Source organism: Bos javanicus, chromosome X (genome assembly GCF_032452875.1).
Source record: "Bos javanicus breed banteng chromosome X, ARS-OSU_banteng_1.0, whole genome shotgun sequence".
NCBI lineage: Eukaryota > Metazoa > Chordata > Mammalia > Artiodactyla > Bovidae > Bos > Bos javanicus.
The window spans coordinates 32,652,174-32,673,239 of record NC_083897.1 but is presented as its reverse complement, the minus strand read 5'-3'; the positions used below and the strand labels follow the sequence as shown (position 1 = coordinate 32,673,239).

Genomic DNA, 21,066 nt, shown 5'->3' with positions numbered 1-21,066 from the left:
CAGGGTAGGGACTTAGAACTCACAAGCCGCCAACAGTGCTCAGGATACATATCTGGTGTACTTCATAAGTGTTGAACAAATGCATAGGAGAGGAGTCCTTTTAGATGGAGCAAGGTGGGCTCTCAAAGGACACTATGGAAGGAGAATGGCATTAGGGCTTATCTGCAGGGAGAAATATGACTTTTATAGACAGAAGAGGGAAGGGAAGGGCTTCTAGGTGAAAAGCATTGCAGGAGCAAAGGCAAAGAGGCGGGAAACTGCTGGTTGAGGACAGTGGTTGCAACGGAAATCTTTGAGGACACCTGGAAAGAGCCCCTGTGCTCCTGTCTTACAGGGGCGGTGGGCCACCGCGAGACGAGACGCTTGGCCAGGTGGGCGGGGCCACCGCTCCCCGCGAGGAGGTCGACCAGGCGGGCGGGGCCGCTGGGCGGGGCGGGCGCTGTGCTAGAGTCAGGGCTCCGCCCACTGTGGCCCGGATCTCGCGCAGGCGTACTCGCGCTCGCCCCGGGCCCGGCTTGTGCGGCGGCTACAACCGCTTCGCTTCTCTCCTGGGTTTCCGATGAGGGACAGGCGGCGGGGGCGGCCCGGCCCTGCCGAAACCTGTCGCCGTCGCCCTGGAGCGGCTGCTCTGGGGCAGAAATGCCGCCACCCAGCCGTTCCCTGCTATGGCTTGGCCTGGTCCTGGGTGCTGTCTGTGCCTCCCGCGGACCCGCGGCGCCAGGCAACGCCACAGGTGCGTCCTTCGTCCCCATTGCGCGGCTCCGTCGTCTCTCCTTCCCTGGCTACGTCCCTCCTTAACTCCCTCGCTCCTTCTCTCCTACCATTCCGTCCATGCTTCCTCCCCTCCCTCCTACGGACCATCGCTTCTCCCCTCCCTCCTGCCCTCCCTCCCTGTTCTTTCTCTCCATCCTTCCCTCCCTCCCTCATCCAGGCTTGAGGCCATGGCCAGAGCCTAACCTTGCCACCCAGGACTGGGGCTTCCACTGCGCGTCCGCTTCCACTCTCCCTGGCTTGGCTGACTGGGCTGTCAAGGCTCTGGTGCCAGCCTTAGGCCTCTTGGCACCCTAGCATCTGCCACTGGTGGGGGTTAAGTGTCAGTCCAGGTGATCTCACTGCAGCCCCTCCCCCGTGCAGATCCTCTGAATGTCCTTCTCATCATCGTGGATGACCTACGCCCCTCCCTGGGCTGTTATGGGAACAAGCTCATAAGGTCCCCAAACATCGACCAACTGGCCTCCCGCAGCCTTCTCTTCCAGAATGCCTTTGCCCAGGTATGTCTGGGCACCTCTGGGTGTGCCCCCCTCCCAATGTGCACTGAGGGTTGTGGGATGGCATCTCTTTATTAAAGGGGAGCATGGTCTGGAAAATGGTGGTTGAGAAACCTGGTTGTCCACTGGCAAGACAGCTGGTTGCCTTCAAGGGGTACTTCTCCTGGGGTGGAGGGTGTGCCCTGGCCCTGTCGTGCTCAGGCCAGTCCTGCTCAGCTTTCTCCCCCACATTGGGGATTGCCTGGTGCTGAGAAGGAGGGGGTGCTGCCATGGTGGTCCTCCCCCCTGTGCCCCCAAGACCCTGCCCGCTCCAGGCCCCCGAGAGACGCCATCAGGCAGGACACAGTCATCTGCTGGATGGAGGGGCTGAGGCCTTCCGTTCCTCTTGGGAAAGACTTCTTTCTGGCATGAGGCCCAAATCCAGCTGGTTGGCTTTGAGATTTGCATGACTCAGCCACCAAGCTGTTAGCTGAGGACCCGGGAGGTTGCCTGGTTACCTTTTAGCTGCCAGACGTTGTTTTCCTCTGAGGACGTGTCCTTCTGCTTCTGCTCCCTACCAGCAAGCCGTGTGCGCCCCGAGCCGCGTGTCCTTCCTCACTGGGAGGAGACCAGACACTACCCGCCTGTATGACTTCAACTCCTACTGGAGGGTGCACGCTGGAAACTTCTCCACCATCCCCCAGTACTTCAAGGAGAACGGCTACGTGACCATGTCGGTTGGAAAAGTCTTTCACCCTGGTACTGCTTGCCCTGCAGAGTCTGGGCTCTCTCTTTTTTCGTGCCTGGGGACTGGAGACCCCTCCTGGGGTTGGCGCTCTCTCTGCAGAGGCCTTTTTGGGCTCGGTGGACACCTTGTTAGTCACTGACATCTTTGTCCAAAGTAGCACTTCTCACCTTGACTTTGTGTTCTCACCCAAATGAGAAATGGTAGAAGAGCTTTTCCTTCCTTTCAGATACTGATGATGGGGGGAAGGAAGCGGGGGCCAGCACTGCCTGTGAGTCCAGCTCTGCACCTGGCCCCCTGTACTCCAGGCTCCCTGGCAGTAAAGTAAGATAAGGGCAGCTCTGTTGACTTGCCCAGTGAAGAGGCTGCAGTTTTGTGGGGGTTGTCTGCCCACTGTCTGTGAGTTAGGTCAGAAAGAGGAGAGTGAGCTGGTACCAGGATCTCTGACTTTCAACACTACCTGGTGAACTAGCTCTCTTTAATGCCAAAATGAGAATGCTGAAGCACATACTTTATTTTTTTTTTTTACCTTGAAGTAATTCATGGTTATTTTGCAAAAAGTTGGGTGGAAAAGAAGGAAAGTATAAAGAATATAAATTACTTGTACTTGTGGCACATGGAGAAGAGCTGTATTTTGATGAGTGCATTATTTTTCTGATTTGAGATTTGCCTGTATATACAGTTATATACTGTGAGTGTTTTAAGCACAAACATTTCCCCACGTAGTGACTCTTCACACCATCATTTTTATTGGCAGCATGGTGGTCTAACAGAGACATGCACAGTAGTTTAGTCCCCCTTGTTTTCAGGTTCTCTCACTTCCACCTTCCATGGGATGAGCATCTCTGGAGGCAGAGTGAACTGCTGATGGGCAGTAGCACTGGGGTGCGGGCCCCTGGCTTGCAGTCCCAGCTCTGCGACTGCTTTGTTGTTGTTCCCTCATCCAGTCGGGTCCAAATCTTTGTGAGCCCATGGACTGCAGCACACGAGGCTCCCCTGTCCATCACCAACTCCCGGAGCCTGCTCAAGCTCATGTCCATTGAATCCGTGCTTCCATCCAACCATCTCATCCTCTGTTGTCCCGTTCTCCTCCTGCCTTCAATCCTGCCACTGCTTAGCTGTGCAGTTGACCTCAGGCAAATCATTCATCATCTTTGATCCTCCCATTCCTCCTCTGGGAAGCTGGAGTGGCAGCTGCCTTGATTCCCTTCCCAGGGGAGCATGGGGGTGCATTGGGAGCCCAAGCTCTGTCCCACGGAGCACTTATCAGGAGGGGCTGCAAAGTTGGGAGTTTTGAAGGCGAATCTGCCAGGAATCATGTTATGTGGCCGAAAGGCTCGCAGCACTAGAACTTTCTGCTCCCATCTTGACACCCTTGCCTGAGCACCACTGGAGGGAGAGTCCAGGAAAGGAGACACAGTGGAGGGGAGATGGTGCTTCAGGACGGGGGCCTCCTTCCTCCCAAGAATGAGCTCATGGAATTGTCTTAGTGGGGACGAGGAATGCAGCACTGCAGCCCTTCTGGAGACACATTTTTCAAGAGGGTCTTTGTTCTCAAGAACCTGTTCTGTCAGGGAGAGGCCTGCCCGAGGCTGACTTGGCCTCCTCGACTGAGTGCCTGGCCACCGCCCTGATCCTCTGGCAGGCTGGGGGCGGGCTTTTCTCATGGGTGTCACTTCCCCAGGGAGAAAACAGGCTGGGTAGGTCAGGTCACTCGCCCAAGGTTGCATGGGCATGGAGGGCAGCGCTGCGGTTTGGAGCAGGTCTGAGCCATGTCTCGGTGCCTGTGGTGTTGAGAAGCTCTCTGCCTTTGCCTCAGGCCCACCTTGCCCAGCTCGTCATGGCAGTCCCCTTGTGTGCCCGTGTTGCCCTCTCAACTCCTCCCTGCTGAGCCGCACAGGCTTTCCCTCCCTCCCTCTGTCCAGGGCCCTCACTGTGCCCCCTGCCCAGACCCATGTCCCGTCTGTGCACAGGGCTCCCTGCTTCCACAGTGCTTCTCCTCCCCAGACGCCTGCCGTCCTTCCTGGGTGTTGCATGTTGTTATTTTGTTTTCCCAAATAGACTGTGGACTGCTGAGCTTGGGTGGGTTTCTGCGTCATGAATGAGCACTGGACCTGACGTCCTAAGGCAGGGGTTCAAGTCCCATTCCCCTCGCTTCCTGTCTGGTTGGCATCCAACAAGGCACCCCCTTCGTGGAACCTCCCCTGGCCTAGCCATCCCTGGTTGTGCCCGTGCCTCTGCTGCCTTCCTCGTTGGGTGGGGAGAGGTGCCAGTGAGAGCTCTTCCGGGCCAGGTCCAGTGCTCAGGAAGAAGCCCAGAGGGACAGCTCTTGTGGGGACTTATTGTCATCTGGCCTAGCTCCTAATCTTATACATGAGGAGACTGAGGCCAGAAGAGGGGGTTGGCCCTTCCCCAGTTGTGTGCAAAGTGTACATTTTGGGTGGGGAGGGCATTGAGGGACTCGCTATGCTGTATTTAATGACTTTTCCTTTTCCCCCCCAAGGCATATCTTCCAATCATAGTGATGATTCTCCATATAGCTGGTCTGTTCCACCTTATCATCCCTCCTCTGAAAAGTATGAAAACACCAAGGTGAGGCTCTGAAAGGGGTACTGTTTTGAAGAGGAACCTCTTGTTCTCTGTTTAACAAAGTCAACTATTGCATGTATTCTATGTTCTTTCTAGCTGGTTCTATGGTGAGCTTTGTGGCTTTGGTTGGTGATCATGACTTGACAGAGACAAGTGTTAGGATCTTTGGCATTAGGTCCAGTGGAGAGGTGGCTGAGTTTTTAGAAGCTGGCTGGGATGTGTCACTCTAGAAGCTTCTGCTCTAATGTTCAAGACTTATTTAATGGCTCTTTTGTGTTCCTGGATAAAGCTCTGTGCAGAGGATTAGAGGAGATGCTGAGACATGGAAGGGAGAAGACAGACCTGTGCACTGAGTGTCTCAGCCCAGATGGGGAGAAAGGCTTTCCAACTGTCTGTCTTCTCTGTCTCGTGCCTAATGGATGTGTTCTGGTGCTGACACCTTTGATAGGGGCTTTAAAATTTTAGAGCATTATGAAAAAAAGGACTCTATAAAGAAACGTAATGATGGTTCAGAGGAACCACCCCCCCCCATGTATAAATGCAACTAAAACTCACATTTAAGAAATTCAGAACATCAGCTAGAGCACTGAGAAATGACATGTTTCTCAGAGGTTTTTAGAGCCACCATGTGGGAGAAGGGTATGGATTGGTGGAGATTGGTAGGGTGCAGAAGAATTTTCTAAATTTGTGACAACTTTTATTTCAGAATACAGTGAAAGCCAGAGGGCTCTGACCTTTGGCCGGTGGCTTGAGTGTTAACAGAATGAGGTTGAAAGACTGCATCTCAAGCGTTCTGTTCCCTGAGATCATCTCCCTCCTTTTAGTGGCCTCACAAATGCCAGGTCCCTGAAGCCATCCTTCATATCATTGTCACAGTGATGGGTCTGACTGCACCACATCCCCAGGGGTGCTGCAGACCATGTGAGCATGGCGGCTGAGTGGGTGCTGAGAGGCAGGTGGCTTCCTGGCAGGGCGGCGTGGGCAAGGCAGGCCTGTGAAAGGATGCTCTCCAGCGAGATGTGGCAGCAGCTGCCACTGCCTCTGCGTGTTTGTGAGGTAGAAACCATGGTCCAAACTGAAATTGGCCTTGTGGCCAACGTGGCCGCTTTAGGAAATGAAGCAGTAGTTTCAGTTCCATCCTGTGCATGATGTACATGAGGACCTCGAAATTCTACCAACTATCACTTTATCCAGTTAAGTGTAGCCCTGTCACTTAGAAGCTTTAGTCTGGCTTTGAAATTGAAAACTTTTTTGTTTTCATTTCCCTAATGACATTAAGTATCTCTACATGTAATTACTTTGGGGAAATATGTATTCAAGTCCTTTGTCTATTTTTTTTGTTGAGTTGGAGACAGCTATTTTTTTAATCGTTAGTTTACTTGGGTTTCCTTTAATTAATTATGGTGTAGAGACAGAAGATATACAACAGGAAGCTAAGTGCTGGTGGACTTCTGGCCTCTGCCTGGAAAACAAGAAACACTTCTGTGTTTCGGTACTGCTTCCTGTGTGCCTGTCTAGTCTGGATGACTAAAACTTAATGTTCTGGAGGTAAAAAAGCTGAATTGGTTGTGTGAAACTCTCATGGCTTCTGTTTCTTGCATTTACAAAGCTGATTTTGTATGTTTTGTTTTGAAAGACCTGTAGGGGACCAGATGGAGAACTCCATGCCAACCTGCTGTGCCCCGTGGATGTGGTGGATGTGCCTGAAGGCACCCTGCCTGATAAGCAGAGCACTGAGCAAGCTATACAGTTGTTGGGAAAGATGAAAACATCGGCCAGTCCTTTCTTCCTGGCTGTGGGGTACCATAAGCCACACATCCCCTTCAGATACCCCAAGGTGAAGAGCTGGCTGAGGGCTGGTCCAGCACAGCTGCAGTAGCTGGGTCAGCATAAAAGTGGCCACATCTGGCTGTCCCCAGTCAGCAGGGCTACCTGATGGCACTGGTGTACTCAGTGGTGGGATGCTGGGTTTCAGAGGTCAAGGCTAAGAAGTAGACTTAGGATAGTAATCTAGTTGGAAATGCTGGGTCTTCTACTTCCTCCACTGGAGGGTTTTTTCCTTGGATACAGTGAGTCATGTAGTGGTGGATGGTGAAATCATCATGGAGAAGGGTGGCAGAGCCGGCCACCCTAGCCCGTGCTAAGCAATGATCCCTGAGACACCCCTCCAGGGGCTGTGCAACCCTGGTCAACTTAACTGCCTTTCCCCCGAGCTTTGAAACACAGGGTCCTGTGTGGTTTGTTTGAGCCTAAAATCCTGTGCTTACATGCATATTATTTAGAGTATTTAGTCACTTCTTTTGTAGAATATTTTTCAGTTTTCCCTATTATGTTTTCCCCGGGCTTAAGCAGCCCATCCTTTTGGTTTCACAAAGCATGCCCGTCGTTTGCGATGGGAGTGGAGACCAGAGGCTGCTGTCTGATGCTGTGATTGTCTGCCTTTGACTGGCCCAGGGCATCGGGCCTTCCTCGCAGGACCTGTCAGTCCCCTTGCCAGAGGGGGACTCACTTCTGTGTCCCGTGGAGAAGGAGTTAGCCTACCCCTGGGCCTGCTCGTGAGGTTGGACCTTGGCCCAGCTTTGGGGAACCTGGCTCCTGGGAGTGAGTGTTCTCCCCTCTCCCAGAACTGCCAAGTTGCTCCCTAGGCCTGGACTGTCCACAGAAAGCTCTGTTTTCCTGCCTCAAGTCTGGGATTTTGATCTGTGCAGGCAGAGGGTACCTGGGTGACCAGCCTCGTCAAGGCCCTGGGCCCTGAGGCTTTCATGAGCCTCCGCTTCCCAGCTGGCAGCGTGGCATAAATGTCAAATAACTCATTGCTGGGGGAATGACTCACATCCTGTGTGACTGAACTAGGGCTGTTCCTGGTGTCCCCCAGACTGTCCCCTTTGCTGTGTCTCATGTGCTTTCACTGTTATAATCGTAACCTGTGAGCTCTCCCAGTGACTGTCTGAACACGAGAGTGGTTCGGGGAGCTGGCAACACCTCTCCACATGTTTTCTAGTTGGAGGGGAGGTGGTGACAGAAATAGGAGGGCATCGGTCCCTATGAAGGAAGAGAGCTATTACTGATTGGTTTGCAGGAAACCAGTCGAGTGATTTCATTAGCACTGGCGTCTCGTGACAGTGACTTTCAGAGGGGGAGACACCTGTGTCAGTGCATCACAGATTGAGAGAAGACGTCCAGCATGTGCCTTTGCCAGAAGAGTGACATCCTGGTGGCTTTGTGTGCTTTTCCCCCAAGGAATTTCAGAAGCTGTATCCCTTGGAGAACGTCAGCCTGGCTCCTGACCCCCAGGTCCCCACTGGCCTTCCTCTGGTGGCTTACAACCCCTGGATGGACCTCAGGCAGCGGGAGGACATCCAAGCCTTAAATCTCAGTGTGCCCTATGGCCCGATTCCTGCTGACTTTCAGGTACCAAGTTTCTATGTGTGAAGCATCCTGTGGAGCACAGGGGCCAGGGATGGATGTGCTGGGTGGATCAACAGATCTCCCCTTCAGCATCCCCATTCCAAAGAAGGGGATTGTTGGGAGACTTGGGAACTCACTGGCTGGGGCCCCAGGGTGGAGATAAAGCCTGGGTGACCCTCACTGATGGGAGATGATGTTGAATCCAGCTGACAGTCTGTCAGGTGGAGGGTGGTTGGCGACTCCTGTGCCAGCTGAAACTCTGGATTTGCTGGTCCTGGTGAGTCCCCTCTGTGGGAAAGCTGACACATGTCCCTGTTGGTGTCAGGAGGTGGCTTAGTGAATGGGGCCTTGGTGCAGAGGGAGCGGGGCACGTACACAGCCAGCGCTGTCCAGCTGCTGTGTCTGGGGTCCATTTGTCATGATGTGGGGGTAGAGCAATTCCAGAGTTAGAATCCTTGTGCTGACTTTCCAGCCCCCCTTCCCTGAAGTGCAAAGTGGATGTTGAGGACACTCTTTCTGGAATATTCCATATGTGGCCCTGCCCTTCTGTTACACATGAACACTCCAACAGGTCCTCTACATGGGAAGGCAGACAACAGTGTTTTCACACTGTCTTCCTGTTGGAATTGCCAGGTGTGCTTTGTGGGAAATGCAGGTTCTCGGACTCCACTCCCAGCTTCCAGCTCTCTGAGTCAAAGTGGGGTGAGAACACCATGCAGCCCACAAGTTTTTATGGGAATTCTGATGCAGGCGGCCCAGGAAGACACTGAAAACACGATCTCCTTCCTTCCCATGAAAAAGGCAGGGGCAGAGTCAGGCCAGCAGACACTTTCTGCTCCAGGAGCCACTTGGGCTGAGAGTCTGGGGAGGGTGCACCGTAGGCAGCTTGTTGGAGAGAATGTGGCTATGATCTCCTGCCAGGTGACAAACGGCCCAGAGGAGAGGCCTGCTCATGGCCGCCCTTAGGGTTGAGTTGTATCCCTCAGGAAGATCCGTGACAGTCCTGACCCCCAGGTCTTCAGAATGTGACCTTGTTTGGAAGATGTAACATGGGTGAGCTCATGCTGCCATAAGCCAGGCCCACATCCACTGTGACGGGTTCTCATTAGAAGAGGAGAGAGACAGGAGAAGGACTCCATGGGTGGCTAGGGCAGAGGCTGGAGCCCTAGAGATTGCAGCCACCACCCTAAACTAGAACATCCTTCTCCTGGAGCCTTCAGAGAGAGCCTGGCCCTTCCTACACGTTCAGTTTAGACTTCTGGCCTTCACAACTGGGAGACAATCCGTTTCTGTTGTTTCAAGCTACCAAGTAGGTCATACTTTGTTAGAGCAGCCCAGGATATGAATACAGCTTTATGGCATCTTTGGCGTGACTCTCCGAGTTTGGGATGGTAAAGCATCTGTCTACAATGCGGGAGACCTGGGTTCGATCCCTGGGTTGGGAAGATCCCCTGGAGAAGGAAATGGCAACCCACTCCAGTATTCATGCCTGGAAAATCCCATGGACTGAGGAGCCTTGTGGGCTACAGTCCATGGGGTCACAAAGAGTCAGACACGACTGAGCGACCTCACTTCACTTCACTTCAGAGTTTGGGAGGCTGAGGGGTCAGTTTCTGTGTACATGGTCATCTCCTGGGACTCATAAGGATATGTGAAGGAGACAGAAAAGAATAGTAAGAGGCATATCCATCCACTGTGATCTGTGCCCAAAAGTGAAAACTGATTTGGTGATTTGCCCCGAAAGTGGGAATTTGGCTGTGGCTGTGGAAGGCACTAGTGGTGAAGAACCTGCCTGCCGATACAGGAGACATAAGAGATGCAGTTTCAATTCCTAGGTCGGGAAGATCCCCTGGAGAAGGGAAATGGCAACCCACTCCAGTATTCTTTCCTGGAGAATCCATGGACACAGGAGCCTGGAGGGTTATATTCCATGGGGTCACAAAGAGTCAGACACGACTGAGCAACTTATCACACACACATGTGGAAGCGAGGGTATGGGGAGGGAATGAGGGTTCTGTTCTTGTTGAAAATGTCACCAAGGGCACCAAAGGGCTGGGGCTCAGAGGGGCGCTCAAACAAGCACTGTATCTGGGTATGCCATACACATTAAATCGTAGTCACTTGCATTACTATTTTTATCTGCAGCGGAAAATCCGCCAGAGCTACTTTGCCTGTGTATCCTATTTGGATACACAGGTCGGCCGCCTCTTGAGTGCTCTGGACGACCTTCAGCTGGCCAGCAGCACGATTGTGGCACTTACCTCGGATCATGGTAAGTGTTTTGAATGCCCCTGGCAAGTCACTCAAAGCATCTGAACTTGTCTGTGAAAACTTCCCTAACTTGTGTGAAATAGGTGTATATTCTCTTCTGTGAATCAGGAGTGCCCTGAGTCGGCAGTCTTGGGTGCTTTTGTGTCTACCTTGTTAGACCCAGGACTTCTCTCCATGGAGGCCAGGCCTCTTTTGAGTCGAAGAAGTATCTTGGCTGGTGGAGGTGGGTGGGCAGGATGGACCTCATACTAACCTTTCTTTCTTGGTGAACTCAGCAGGAGCCCCCATTTCTCACTGAGAGGGTTGGAATGACTCTTAGTTTGTCTGAGGAGGGTGCAGAACAATGCTGGCAGAGCCCAACATGGCCTTCAGGCCTGAGCCTCGCTGTCCTCTCTGCTGGGATCCTGGGGTTCACTACTATGGGTCTCTAAGGCAGTTTCTCACTTGTTCCAATAATGAAAATATATTTTTAAAAGAATTCTTTTCTGGGGTGTGTTTGGGGCCAGTGAGCTCCTTTCCCCATGTTCCTGTGCTTCAGTTATCCACTCACAGCAGTCTTGTTGGTCTCATCCTCACCCACACGCCCATCCCCAAATTGTTTTGAAGCCAGGCTCAGGTAATTAAGTTTTCTAAACAGTATCTCTAATAAATTTGGCTCTTTTGAAGTTTGACTATACTACTATTGTCCTACTTAGAAACAGGAAAATAATTCTTTAATATTGTCAGATATGAAGTGGGACAATTTTAGATCATAGCATGTGTTCACTGTGATGAGAAAGAAGCACACAGAGCACACTGCCCTTTATCCTACTTGCCCAGAGCTAACTGGTGCTGACGGATAGCCATCCATCCTTCAGTCACGCATATACGTGGGACTCTATGTCATGAGTGTGTATGTGTATAATGTATAGCTGTAAAACATGGCAAGATCAATTGTGCTTGTGTCCTGTTTTGTTCCCTGGTTTGTTTTTTCCACTTAATGTCATAGACAGTTCTCTATGTCATTTCTCACAAGCCTACCTTACACCTCATAAAGACCCATATTATTTTGTTAAGTATGGAGGTGTCATAAGTTTTCACTGTTTCCCTAATGATCTGCCATCAGCTTCAGAACCCCCTTCTCAGTGCCCAGTTTCCTCCTCCAGTACTACCATGGCCCCTGCAGCCCTGTGAAGCCCAGGCCAGCTGGAAGCTAGCTTCTGCTCTGAGGCAATTGCACTTGATGACAAATGGCCCTTCCCAAAGGGCCCTCCTGGGACTGCCTACATCTGAACCACAGAAGCCTTCTTGAACCTGTGCATGGCAGCTTGACGTGATTTTGTTTATTTTTTAATATGAAATACTTAATGTACTGCTGCTACTGCTAAGTCAATTCAGTCGTGTCCCGACTCTGTGCCACCCCATAGACGGCAGCCCACCCAGCTCTGCCATCCCTGGGATTCTCCAGGCAAGAACACTGGAGTGGGTTGCCATTTCCTTCTCCACTGTGTGAAAGTGAAAAGTGAAAGTGAAGTCGCTCAGTCGCATTTGACTCGTAGCGACCCATGGACTGCAGCCTACCAGGCTCCTCCATCCATGGGATTTTCTAGGCAAGAGGACTGGAGTGGCTTGCCATTGCCTTCTCCGACTTAATGTACAGTCTCTCTCTTTTATATTTTTTATATCAAAAATAGCACTCAAAGTGATTGGAAATTGCCAACTTGGGGTATTCAAGCTGTCTTTTACAAGAGGTATTTTAAAGGAGGCTTAGGAGTTGTTTTTAAATCAAGGTTAAGCATGTGGAACCAGAAGTTATTTTCTTTGGTCTGTGGTGTGTCGTAAAAATTGAAAAAGATACGCATGTCTTTTGAAATGTGAGAAACTGTGCTCCAGTCTCACAGATCTTGTTTTTGTGGTACACACTCACAAGTGCAGATCTGAGCTTGTGTGATTTGAGTCAACAATGACTCCACCTCCTACCTTTCTGTGTGGTAATTCTAGCAGAATTTCTTCTAGATGGTGAGTTTTTACTTCCTCTGGCTTTTACAAGAGGGAATGAAATGGTGTCTAACTGAAGTGAGTAAGCCGTGAGGTGCTGATTCATTTCTGTCATGCTCTGATTTTTATGACCAGGATGGGCTCTGGGTGAACACGGAGAATGGGCGAAATACAGTAATTTTGACGTCACTACACGAGTGCCTCTGATGTTCTATGTTCCCGGAAGGACAGCCCCGCTTCCGGTGGAAGGCGAGAAGTTTTTCCCTTATCTCGACCCTTTTGATTCCGTCTCAGAAGTGCCAGAGCCAGGTATGGAAATGCAGAAGTGATGCTACTTGACAGCAGGGATGCCTTTAGTTGGTACAGAAACCCCCTCACCACCCAGCACAGGCCTTTCTACCTAGGGCAGGGGAGCGGCAGTGCCAGAGTTGATGAGGGTGGCCCCTGTTCATAGGGGGCTTGGAAGGGAGAGGGGTAGAGCAGGGGCCACCCCAAGATGGGGAGAGCCATCATGGAGGTGACAGGAGTGTGCTCTGAGCTCAGGGCAGGGGGCAGGGGCTTCCCCCTTACAGGTGAGCAGAAGTTCATTACCTGCGTCCTTCTGGCTGGGACTCAGCCCTCTGCAATGGAACGTTAGCCACCTCAGCTCCTCCATCTGGTGTGGTGCCAGGTCTGTCCCATCAGTGGCTCTTGTTTAAATTTTTCTTGGTTTTAGTCCATCGTTCTGGCCTTTTGGGATCTTTCCAAGTTTGCTCTCTACTGCCCAGTTTTTTCCTGAACCTTTGATTTCTCTGTGTTGCATGCACTGTCTTCTTTCATGTCATTGATAAAAATGTTAAACAGTTTGAAAACATGACCATAGCCCTTTATTTGCTGGGAGAAATCTTCTGACACGTTGAGAATCCTTTTTGAAACTTCAGAGGGGAGGTGTTGAGCAGCTTATAGATTGATGTTGCTGCACTGTCATCCCATTTCTTTCCAAATTTTCTCTCAAGCCTGTATATCTTCTTTGATCATTGGACTTGGATTTCCAATAGCCAGTCTAACATGCTCAAAGCTGAATATTTGACCTTTGACTTTAAGCCTTTGACACTCTTCCCCTTCTCAGGAAATGGCAGTGGTTGCCCGGGCCAGAAAACCATGCTGATAGTGGCCCATCAAAACCATGCTGATAGTGGCCCGTCTTTTCTCTTACGGTCTGTACGTGATGAGCAGTCTTTCAGCCCTCCTGCCACCATTCATTCAGAATCTGTCTACACCATTTCTCCCACTTACCGCCACCATCATGCACCACGCTGCCACCTTCTCTTGGTAAAACCTCCTGGCTTGTGCCCTTGATCCCTAGAGTTTTTCCTCAGTGAGCCTGATGTTAACAGCTTCAGTGAGCTTGTTAAATCCCAAGCAGGTGGCTTCAGAACCCTACTCTGGGGCCTCCTACACGCCTGTCTCAACTCTGAGTGAAAAGTTATTACAATGGCCAGCTGTCACCTGGGCTCCTTGTATCTCCCTGAACTCATGTTTTTCAAGTATCCAGGGCAGCTATCTTGTACAGTGTTCCGCAGTCTGGGTTTGTCTGACTGCTTTCTGAGAATTAGATTCAGGGTGAACCCTTTGGACACATGCTGCACACTGTGAGGTTGTGGGTTCCACCTGTATACCACTGGGGACACTTCATGGTGGCCTGTGCCCTTATTAGTGAAGTCAAGCTGGACTGTCTGGTTAAGGTGGTTGTGTTAGACAGGCCTCGCCATTGTAAAGGTATCTTTTAAAAAATATTCTTTACCTTTATTTTTATTTTACTTACAAACCAAATATGTTGGAAATAAAATTGAGCCATATAAAGCAAACTCTTAAAGATCCAAAAAGGCTAGAGTTATGGCCCAGAGTAACAGTACATTTTAACAGGAGTCACAATAAAGTACAAGATTTAGCCTTTAAAGATAAATCAACAACAATGAGATATCATTTCATACCTGTTAGAATGGCCTTTATCAAAGCAGACAGAAAATGGCAGCACTGCCAAGGGTGTGGAGAAACAGGAGCCCTCAGGCCTTGCCAGTGGCGATGTGAAATGATCCAGTCCCTGTGTAAAAGTTTGGTGGGTCCTCAAAAAGTTAAACATAGAACAGTCGTGTGACTTGGCAGTTCCACTCTTAGGTATGTATCCCACAGAACTGAAACCAGGTACTCCAAGAAAACTATGCATAAAAATTTTCATAGCATTATTAGTAGCCCAAAGGTGGTTGCAACCCAAGTGTCCATTGACAGATGAGTGGATAAGCAAAACATGGCACATCCATACAGTGGGCTATCATCCAACCTTAAAATGGAAGGAAACTGATGTGTGCTATGACCCGGGTAGACTTGGAAGACATGATGCTAAATGAAAGAAGCCAGGCACAAAAGGACAAACACTATGTGATTCCATGTCTGTGAGGTGCCTAGAGCAGTAGACACACAGAGACAGATAGTAGAAGGGTGGTGCCAGGAGCTGGAGGTGTCATTTCACAGGGACAGTTTCAGCTGTGCAAGGTGAAGATAGTTCTGTGCTGGGTGGTGGGCGTGGCTGTACAACAGTGGGAACGTCCTGAGTGCCCCTGACCTGGGCACAAAAAACTGGTCACAGCAGTAAATTTCATGTTGTTTGTAATTTACAATAATAAGAAGGAGATGGATGAGATGCAGATATCCAGAAAGGAGGGATCGGCCGGGCAATGCTGTGAGGCTGGGAACAGACTGTCCTCAACAGACTTTCCCCAGCAGTCTGAGCCTTGCCTGAATCACCCACACACTGGTGGGTCCTACATTTAAATCTTTGCTAAAAGTGCCAGCAAGCTGAGGGCACCTTCATTCTGCCCTGCTGTTGGGTGAGGACCTGAATTGGTTTTGTTCCTAAAGCTCTTGGGCTAAAAATAAATGCTGTAAAAGATCACAAGTCAGCGTGTGGGGCTGTAACCTGCTCCATGGGGTGGCTTCTTCTTTCAGGCCGGCAAACTGGGGACCTGGTGGAGCTGCTCTCTCTCTTCCCCACACTTGCTGGACTTGCGGGACTCCGTGTCCCTCCACGCTGCCCCATCCCCTCGTTTCACATGGAGCTGTGCCGAGAAGGCCGGAACCTCCTGAAGCTCTTTGAAGACCATGGTGAGGAAGAGGAGCCCCATGTCCGCAGTAATCCCCGGGAGTTGGTGGCCTATAGCCAGTATCCTCGGCCCGCAGACTCTCCTCAGTGGAATTCTGACAAGCCGAGCTTAGAAGATATAAAGGTCATGGGCTATTCCATACGCACGGTAGACTACAGGTATACTGTGTGGGTGGGCTTCAATCCCCAGGAGTTTCTGGCTAATTTTTCAGACATTCATGCAGGGGAACTGTATTTTGTAGCTTCTGACCCTTTGCAGGATCACAATGTGTATAATGATTCCCAGGGTGGAACCCTTCCCCAGTCATTCATGCCTTGAGTTCGCTAACCAGAGACCATATATAATGCCAGTGAGAGAAGGAATTAGAGCTGGTTTTTCATGATTACCCATACTATTGGAATCAACCCCAGGGGCAGGGAGTTAAAACCTGCATCAGTAATTTGGCCTAAGAATATGTAACAGCCGCACCTTTTGATTTTGTCATTATAATCGGGCTGAACCTTTACATTTTATTATTATTTTTTTTTGGTAACAGTCATAGCTTATTTATTGAATGAATAAGCACAGAGTGAGCAAGTTGAAATTGTCATAGCTTCAGCTATCAGGAGCATAGTGACTGAACATAGCACTCTACTCAAGAAATATAATACTTCAATTATTTGTGAAATGTAGTACATTTCAAAATGTAACCACATGTCAAATTAGGTTTGACACTATAAATTCCTGGTTCTTTTGTTTATAATTTAATAATATATCTAATTTAGCCTGATATACTCAAAATATTATATCAACATGTACCCTAGGTTTTTTAATGTAAACTTAATAATGCTAGATGCCAATACCTGAAAGTCTAGCTCTAACTTTTCCAAGATTGCAAATCTTCAAATCCAAAAACCAAATATGCATGAGGTGATTACTGTGGAATTTCTATATCAAATAATAAATAATGCTAAGTAAACTAGAGGCATGCCATGTATGAGAAATTTAGTTAAAAATTTTCAGAGACTTTCTGGCACAGACAATAATTTGCTAGCAAGTAATATGACCCTTGAACACCACGGCCATCTTTAAAAGGCATCTTTATTCACAGTGGAAAATAGTTGAAGGCATAACTGTATCCCTGAATTGAGACATTCAAAACCATTAGTGTTCTTCTTCTCTGGAGATTGTTGGTTGCAGACATGTATTTATCCAGGAGGCAGGAAGGAAATAATCACTGTTAGTTGCTATTACAAATAGCATTAATTTTAGTAAATTCTAAATTCTTTTGAGAACTGTGAAAGCTATTCATTAATATCATATTAGGTGATTTCTAATTCCCCAGATGGTAGTTCTGTATTCACTAAATAAAGTTACCAGGAAAAGCAGGTGGTAGTAATAAGCTTAGCCTATGTCATCTTAAAAATAATGGAATATTCACAGGTCATGTTCACTACATGTTGATCAGTCATCAGTAGTCATCAGAAGAGTGAAGCACTCTGTTAATAAACATTAATGTACTCCTGTATCAAAGTAACTTCTTGTAATTCTTTACATGTGCTGCTTTGGTGTTTAAAAGGTAAATGTGAACCAAAATACAGCAAATTAGTTTACTGCACTGTATTACATTGTAACCAAAAAGGCAAGATATTATAAGATTACTTCAAATCAGTAAAATTTCAAATACAGATTTTTGTTTTTACTAAGCCTACAGTGGACGCATATATGGTGGCAAAACAGTCTTCTAATTGAATCAGTGACTTCATGTTCTGCCAACAGTTTGTACTTGAGGAGTGAAGGGCCCTGTTCCTCTCTGCTGATCCCATTTCTCTTCTGGAAGCCTCCACTTTTGTGGATGGTGTCCGTCAGCCTTTTCTTTTCCCTTCTCCATCCTCTCTATTGCTCACATCACTTCGATGCAGAATTTTACAATCCAGTCCAGTTTCTCGTGATGTCTTTTCAGGGTACTTAGCTTTATCTCCTACTTTACAGTTACAAAGCTTTTATTTTGAAGCTTTTATTTCCAATTCCCGGTTGACTATCATCTGTACACTCATCGTTTTTTCTCTTTATTTCTTGAAGCACATTTTAGTATCAGAAAATCTCCAAATTGTCCTCTTGCTGAAGTTGTAAGCTGAACTGTGCTGAAAAGAGCAGAGTGACTGGCATTCTGGCTGTCTCTCACCTGCGTGACAAAAGCCTCTGCTGGGTCTGCTTGGGGGCGTTTTGCGTGTAGATCTGACTCTGCAGGAAGAGCTTCTGTCTTCTCTTTTGTCGGTGAGGGTGCACACTCAGAATGCTTCTTCCCTCCTTAGGTCTTAGCTTTCCTTGGCCTCCCTTTACATATGTCTCCTTTTAGAAACTCGGCTGCATTTCACATGCAGGGGCATGCTCTTCTAAATCAGCTCACAGGTGACGGTTGCTTTTTGTGTTTTTGACACTGATGCCAGGGTGGAGCCATTTGTGCACATCTCCAGCATTCATCGAGACAAGCAGCTGCTCTCTGGTTTTCACATATCAAAGCTGACCACATTCCTTATCTTGACCAGGCTTAGGGAAACCACATCTTTGTTGCATCACGTAACTTTTCTCCAATGCTGCTGAACTGGACACATTTTATGAATGGTTCTCTAGTCATTCTTTGTGGAAATCCCTATTGCACTTGAGCCAGGGGGTCTTTCATGCAGTTTACTTGAAACCCAGACCAGTGATCTCAGAAATCTTGAGTGGCCCTAATTCAGAGGCTCAGATACATGAGGGAGCAGCTTCTGCTTCAGGGTGTCTGGGCGGGGGTCTGAGAGCCTGCACTTCTGACCCTTCTCCTCCAAAGAGTGCTCTTTGAGAACTATGCCACGTGTGTGCTGACCAGTAGCCACTAGGCCCCAGTGACTCTAAATTTCAGTGAATGAAATTACAACCAACATTTTAAAAGCAGAATCTCTGTTGCACTTGCCCTATTTCAAGTGCTCAAGAGCCAGTGTGGGTAGGGCATTGGGGCACTGTATCAGACAGATGCTACAGCCTTTCCGTGTGGCAGAAAGTGAACTGAACAGAGGTGCCCTAGGTTAACTCTGAACTGGTTGACTTGATCCGCCTAGCTGTTGACAGGTTCCTCCCGTGGGCTGATTGTCTCCTGTTTGCCCGCAAAAACTTGTCCAGCGAGGAGCCATGTGTGTTTGGTGTAAGTGCAGAGCAGGGAGTTCCCTCTGCCAACTGACCTCTTCCTCTCTACCACCATTGCTATCACCACAGCCCTTCCCTCCTCCTTCCCAAGTAGTTTACCTCCCCCCCTCTTTCCTTCCCTGCTCCCCTCAAAATCCATGTGTCTTCCTGAAATCCCTCTTTGATCCTGCCCTTTGAGAACACCGTTAGTGCCTACTTCTGGGTCTACACAGACCTCCGCTGAGCAGTCAGAGTCTTCCCTGACTCCACAAAGCCCCTTTCCTTGGCTGGCCAGTCTGTGAGCTGGTGCCTGACTCTCCTTTGCCAATCCCTCCCTCCCAGCCCGCCCCTAGGTTCTTCCCTCCCCCTTCACCATTCATCCATACATAATCATCTGCCTCAGCCCCCTTCTATGCCTCTACTTCCAAGAGAGTGAGGGCTCTGAACTCTCTCAACTGCGTTCTTGAATGAGATGAACATCATTGAAGAATCTTGTGGGCACCTTACTTTAATAAAAGGTTTTTTTTTCTGATTGTAAAATTAATGTGTTAAGTTTAGAAAAAAATGGAGAACAGAAATGTAATAAAAGATAAGGAAACATCAGTATTTTACACCAAGATAGTCGCTAAATATCTTGCCTTTTTGGGGTGTAAATTTTTTACACTGTTGTAATCATACCATGTGCTTTATCATGCAGTTTTATATTCCTATTTTCCTATGTAGTTATTACAGATACTTTATATTGGTGGTGGTATATTGTGTGGTGTAGTTTTATCTTAATTTTCTAAACTTTCTTGCAGTTATTGGCAATTTAGTCAATTTCCAGATTTTCAGTATTGTAAATAATGTTGTGATAAGCAACTTTATGAATAAAATGTTTTTGTGTGTTTCATATTAATCCCTTAGGATGGACGCTTAGTGCCAAGTTGCCGAAAGCATCTCCATTTTAGTCCTCTCCTGCTCCCTTAGGATAGTAAAACTGAAAATAAAGCAAACAAGGATACAGATAATACAGACCATAAAAACAAACAAAAAAACCCACCCTCCCAATAATAGCTGAAAGTAGAATCCTATTTGAGCTTTGAATTCTTTGCTTATTAATGGCCTTGATCATTGTTCACTGTGTACATTTGTTGGGCATTTGTATATCTCATGTGAGTTTGCCTTTAAATTTCAGGTTTTGCTTTCTTAAGTAATCAAACAAATTGCTCTTTTCCTATGTGATTTCTTCCCTGTCTTTTCCTATTAAACATGAGACCCATCCCAATCTAGAGATTTAATAAATATTCATATTCCTCTCCTTTTCTTGTGGTTGGTTTTTGTACTTAATTTACCCTGTCTCTCCACCCCATGGTCAGAAGAGTATATATGCTCATTTTGTAAAATCGGGAAGACATGGGAAATGGTGAGGATGACCAGTAGCCACCTCCAGACACCTGGACACCTACCACATTAAATCCTGTGTTCAGGTGTTTTGGTCTAGGGTAATGTTAGCCTGCTTTTTCACATTGCCGGCAGTTCTTAGTTAACAGTTGTCATGACTGCACCACCCTTCCTACATTAATCTTTTTTTTTTGACAGAAATTCTCAACTTCTGTATGCTTTAAAAAACTGTAGTAAAATGTGTATAATGTCCGATTTACCATCTCACACATTATTAAGTGCACACACCATGGATTAAGGACAGTCAGTGTTATGCCGCTGTCACCAGCATCCATCCTCAGAACTCTTGCAAAAGTGAAACTGTCCCCATCCAACAGTTACTCCCCATTCTTTCCTTCCCCCAGCCCCTGGTAGCCACCATTCTACTTTTTGTCTCTGAATTTGATTACTTTGTGAACCTCATATCAGTGAGATCATGCATTTAGTTGCATTTTGTGCCTGGCTTCTTTCGCTCAGAATATCTTTAAGGTTCACCACATTGTAGCAGGTACCTTAATGTCCTTCCCTTTTAAGGCTGAATACTGTTCCATGGCATAGATAGACTGCATTGTGTTTATCCATTCATCCCTGAGGGCACTTGGGTTGTTTCTACCTTTTGGCTGCTGCAAATAATGCTGCTGTGAATGTATGTGTACAAATACCCAGCCCATGCTCACCTCTAAGCAGTTAAAAATGGTGGGGTGTGCTGAGAGATAAGACTCAGCCGGCTACAGAAGGCAGGATTTCTCCAGACCCTAGCAAGGGGCTGGCCCTCCTCCTTCAGGCCAACTTCAGCGACACCTGCCAGGTGTCCAAGCTGTCCCACCTCACTGTGAGAATGAGAGTGTACACATTCCCAAATGAGGCTCAGCTTCTTCCCCAGTGCCCAAGTCCAACCGATTATAGCTCCTCCTCTGAGTCTCAGATTCTGACTTGGGCTCACATTGAGCTGGAAGCCAGCTGCCCATGTCGGCCTCTGCCCATCGTCTCTTTGGGCCTTAGGTACAGCCCCTTGTGGTTGAACCTGCTGTCAACCTCACCCCTCCCACCCTGGGCAGTCTCTCTTCTGTGAAAGAGACCTTGAAGCTAAGAAGGTTGTCACTGATAGGGGCGCTTGGGTCACCAT

At 48.4% G+C, this 21,066-nt stretch overlaps 1 protein-coding gene across 2 annotated transcripts; it reads left to right on the top strand.

Annotated features, from left to right (window-relative positions):
* Positions 1-488: 488 nt before the first annotated feature.
* Positions 489-19,822, top strand: IDS (iduronate 2-sulfatase). Of its 2 annotated transcripts, XM_061408680.1 has the most exons (9): positions 490-733; positions 1,135-1,271; positions 1,829-2,006; positions 4,496-4,584; positions 6,218-6,418; positions 7,822-7,992; positions 10,135-10,261; positions 12,373-12,546; positions 15,223-19,822. In XM_061408680.1, exons 1-9 carry the CDS (start codon positions 640-642, stop codon positions 15,693-15,695), a joined length of 1,644 nt encoding a protein of 547 aa, XP_061264664.1. In that variant the 5' UTR covers positions 490-639; the 3' UTR covers positions 15,696-19,822. The 2 variants fall into 2 exon arrangements, with proteins under 2 accessions (XP_061264665.1, XP_061264664.1); XM_061408681.1 differs by lacking the exon at positions 6,218-6,418 and having other exon boundaries at positions 489-733.
* Positions 19,823-21,066: the final 1,244 nt, after the last annotated feature.

Coding starts and splice junctions, on each gene's coding strand:
- IDS (XM_061408680.1), top strand. CDS start 640: ATGCCGCCACCCAGCCGTTCCCTGCTATGGCTTGGCCTGGTCCTGGGT. Junction 7,993..10,134: donor CGATTCCTGCTGACTTTCAG/GTACCAAGTTTC, acceptor TTTTATCTGCAG/CGGAAAATCCGCCAGAGCTA. Junction 12,547..15,222: donor CTCAGAAGTGCCAGAGCCAG/GTATGGAAATGC, acceptor TTCTTCTTTCAG/GCCGGCAAACTGGGGACCTG.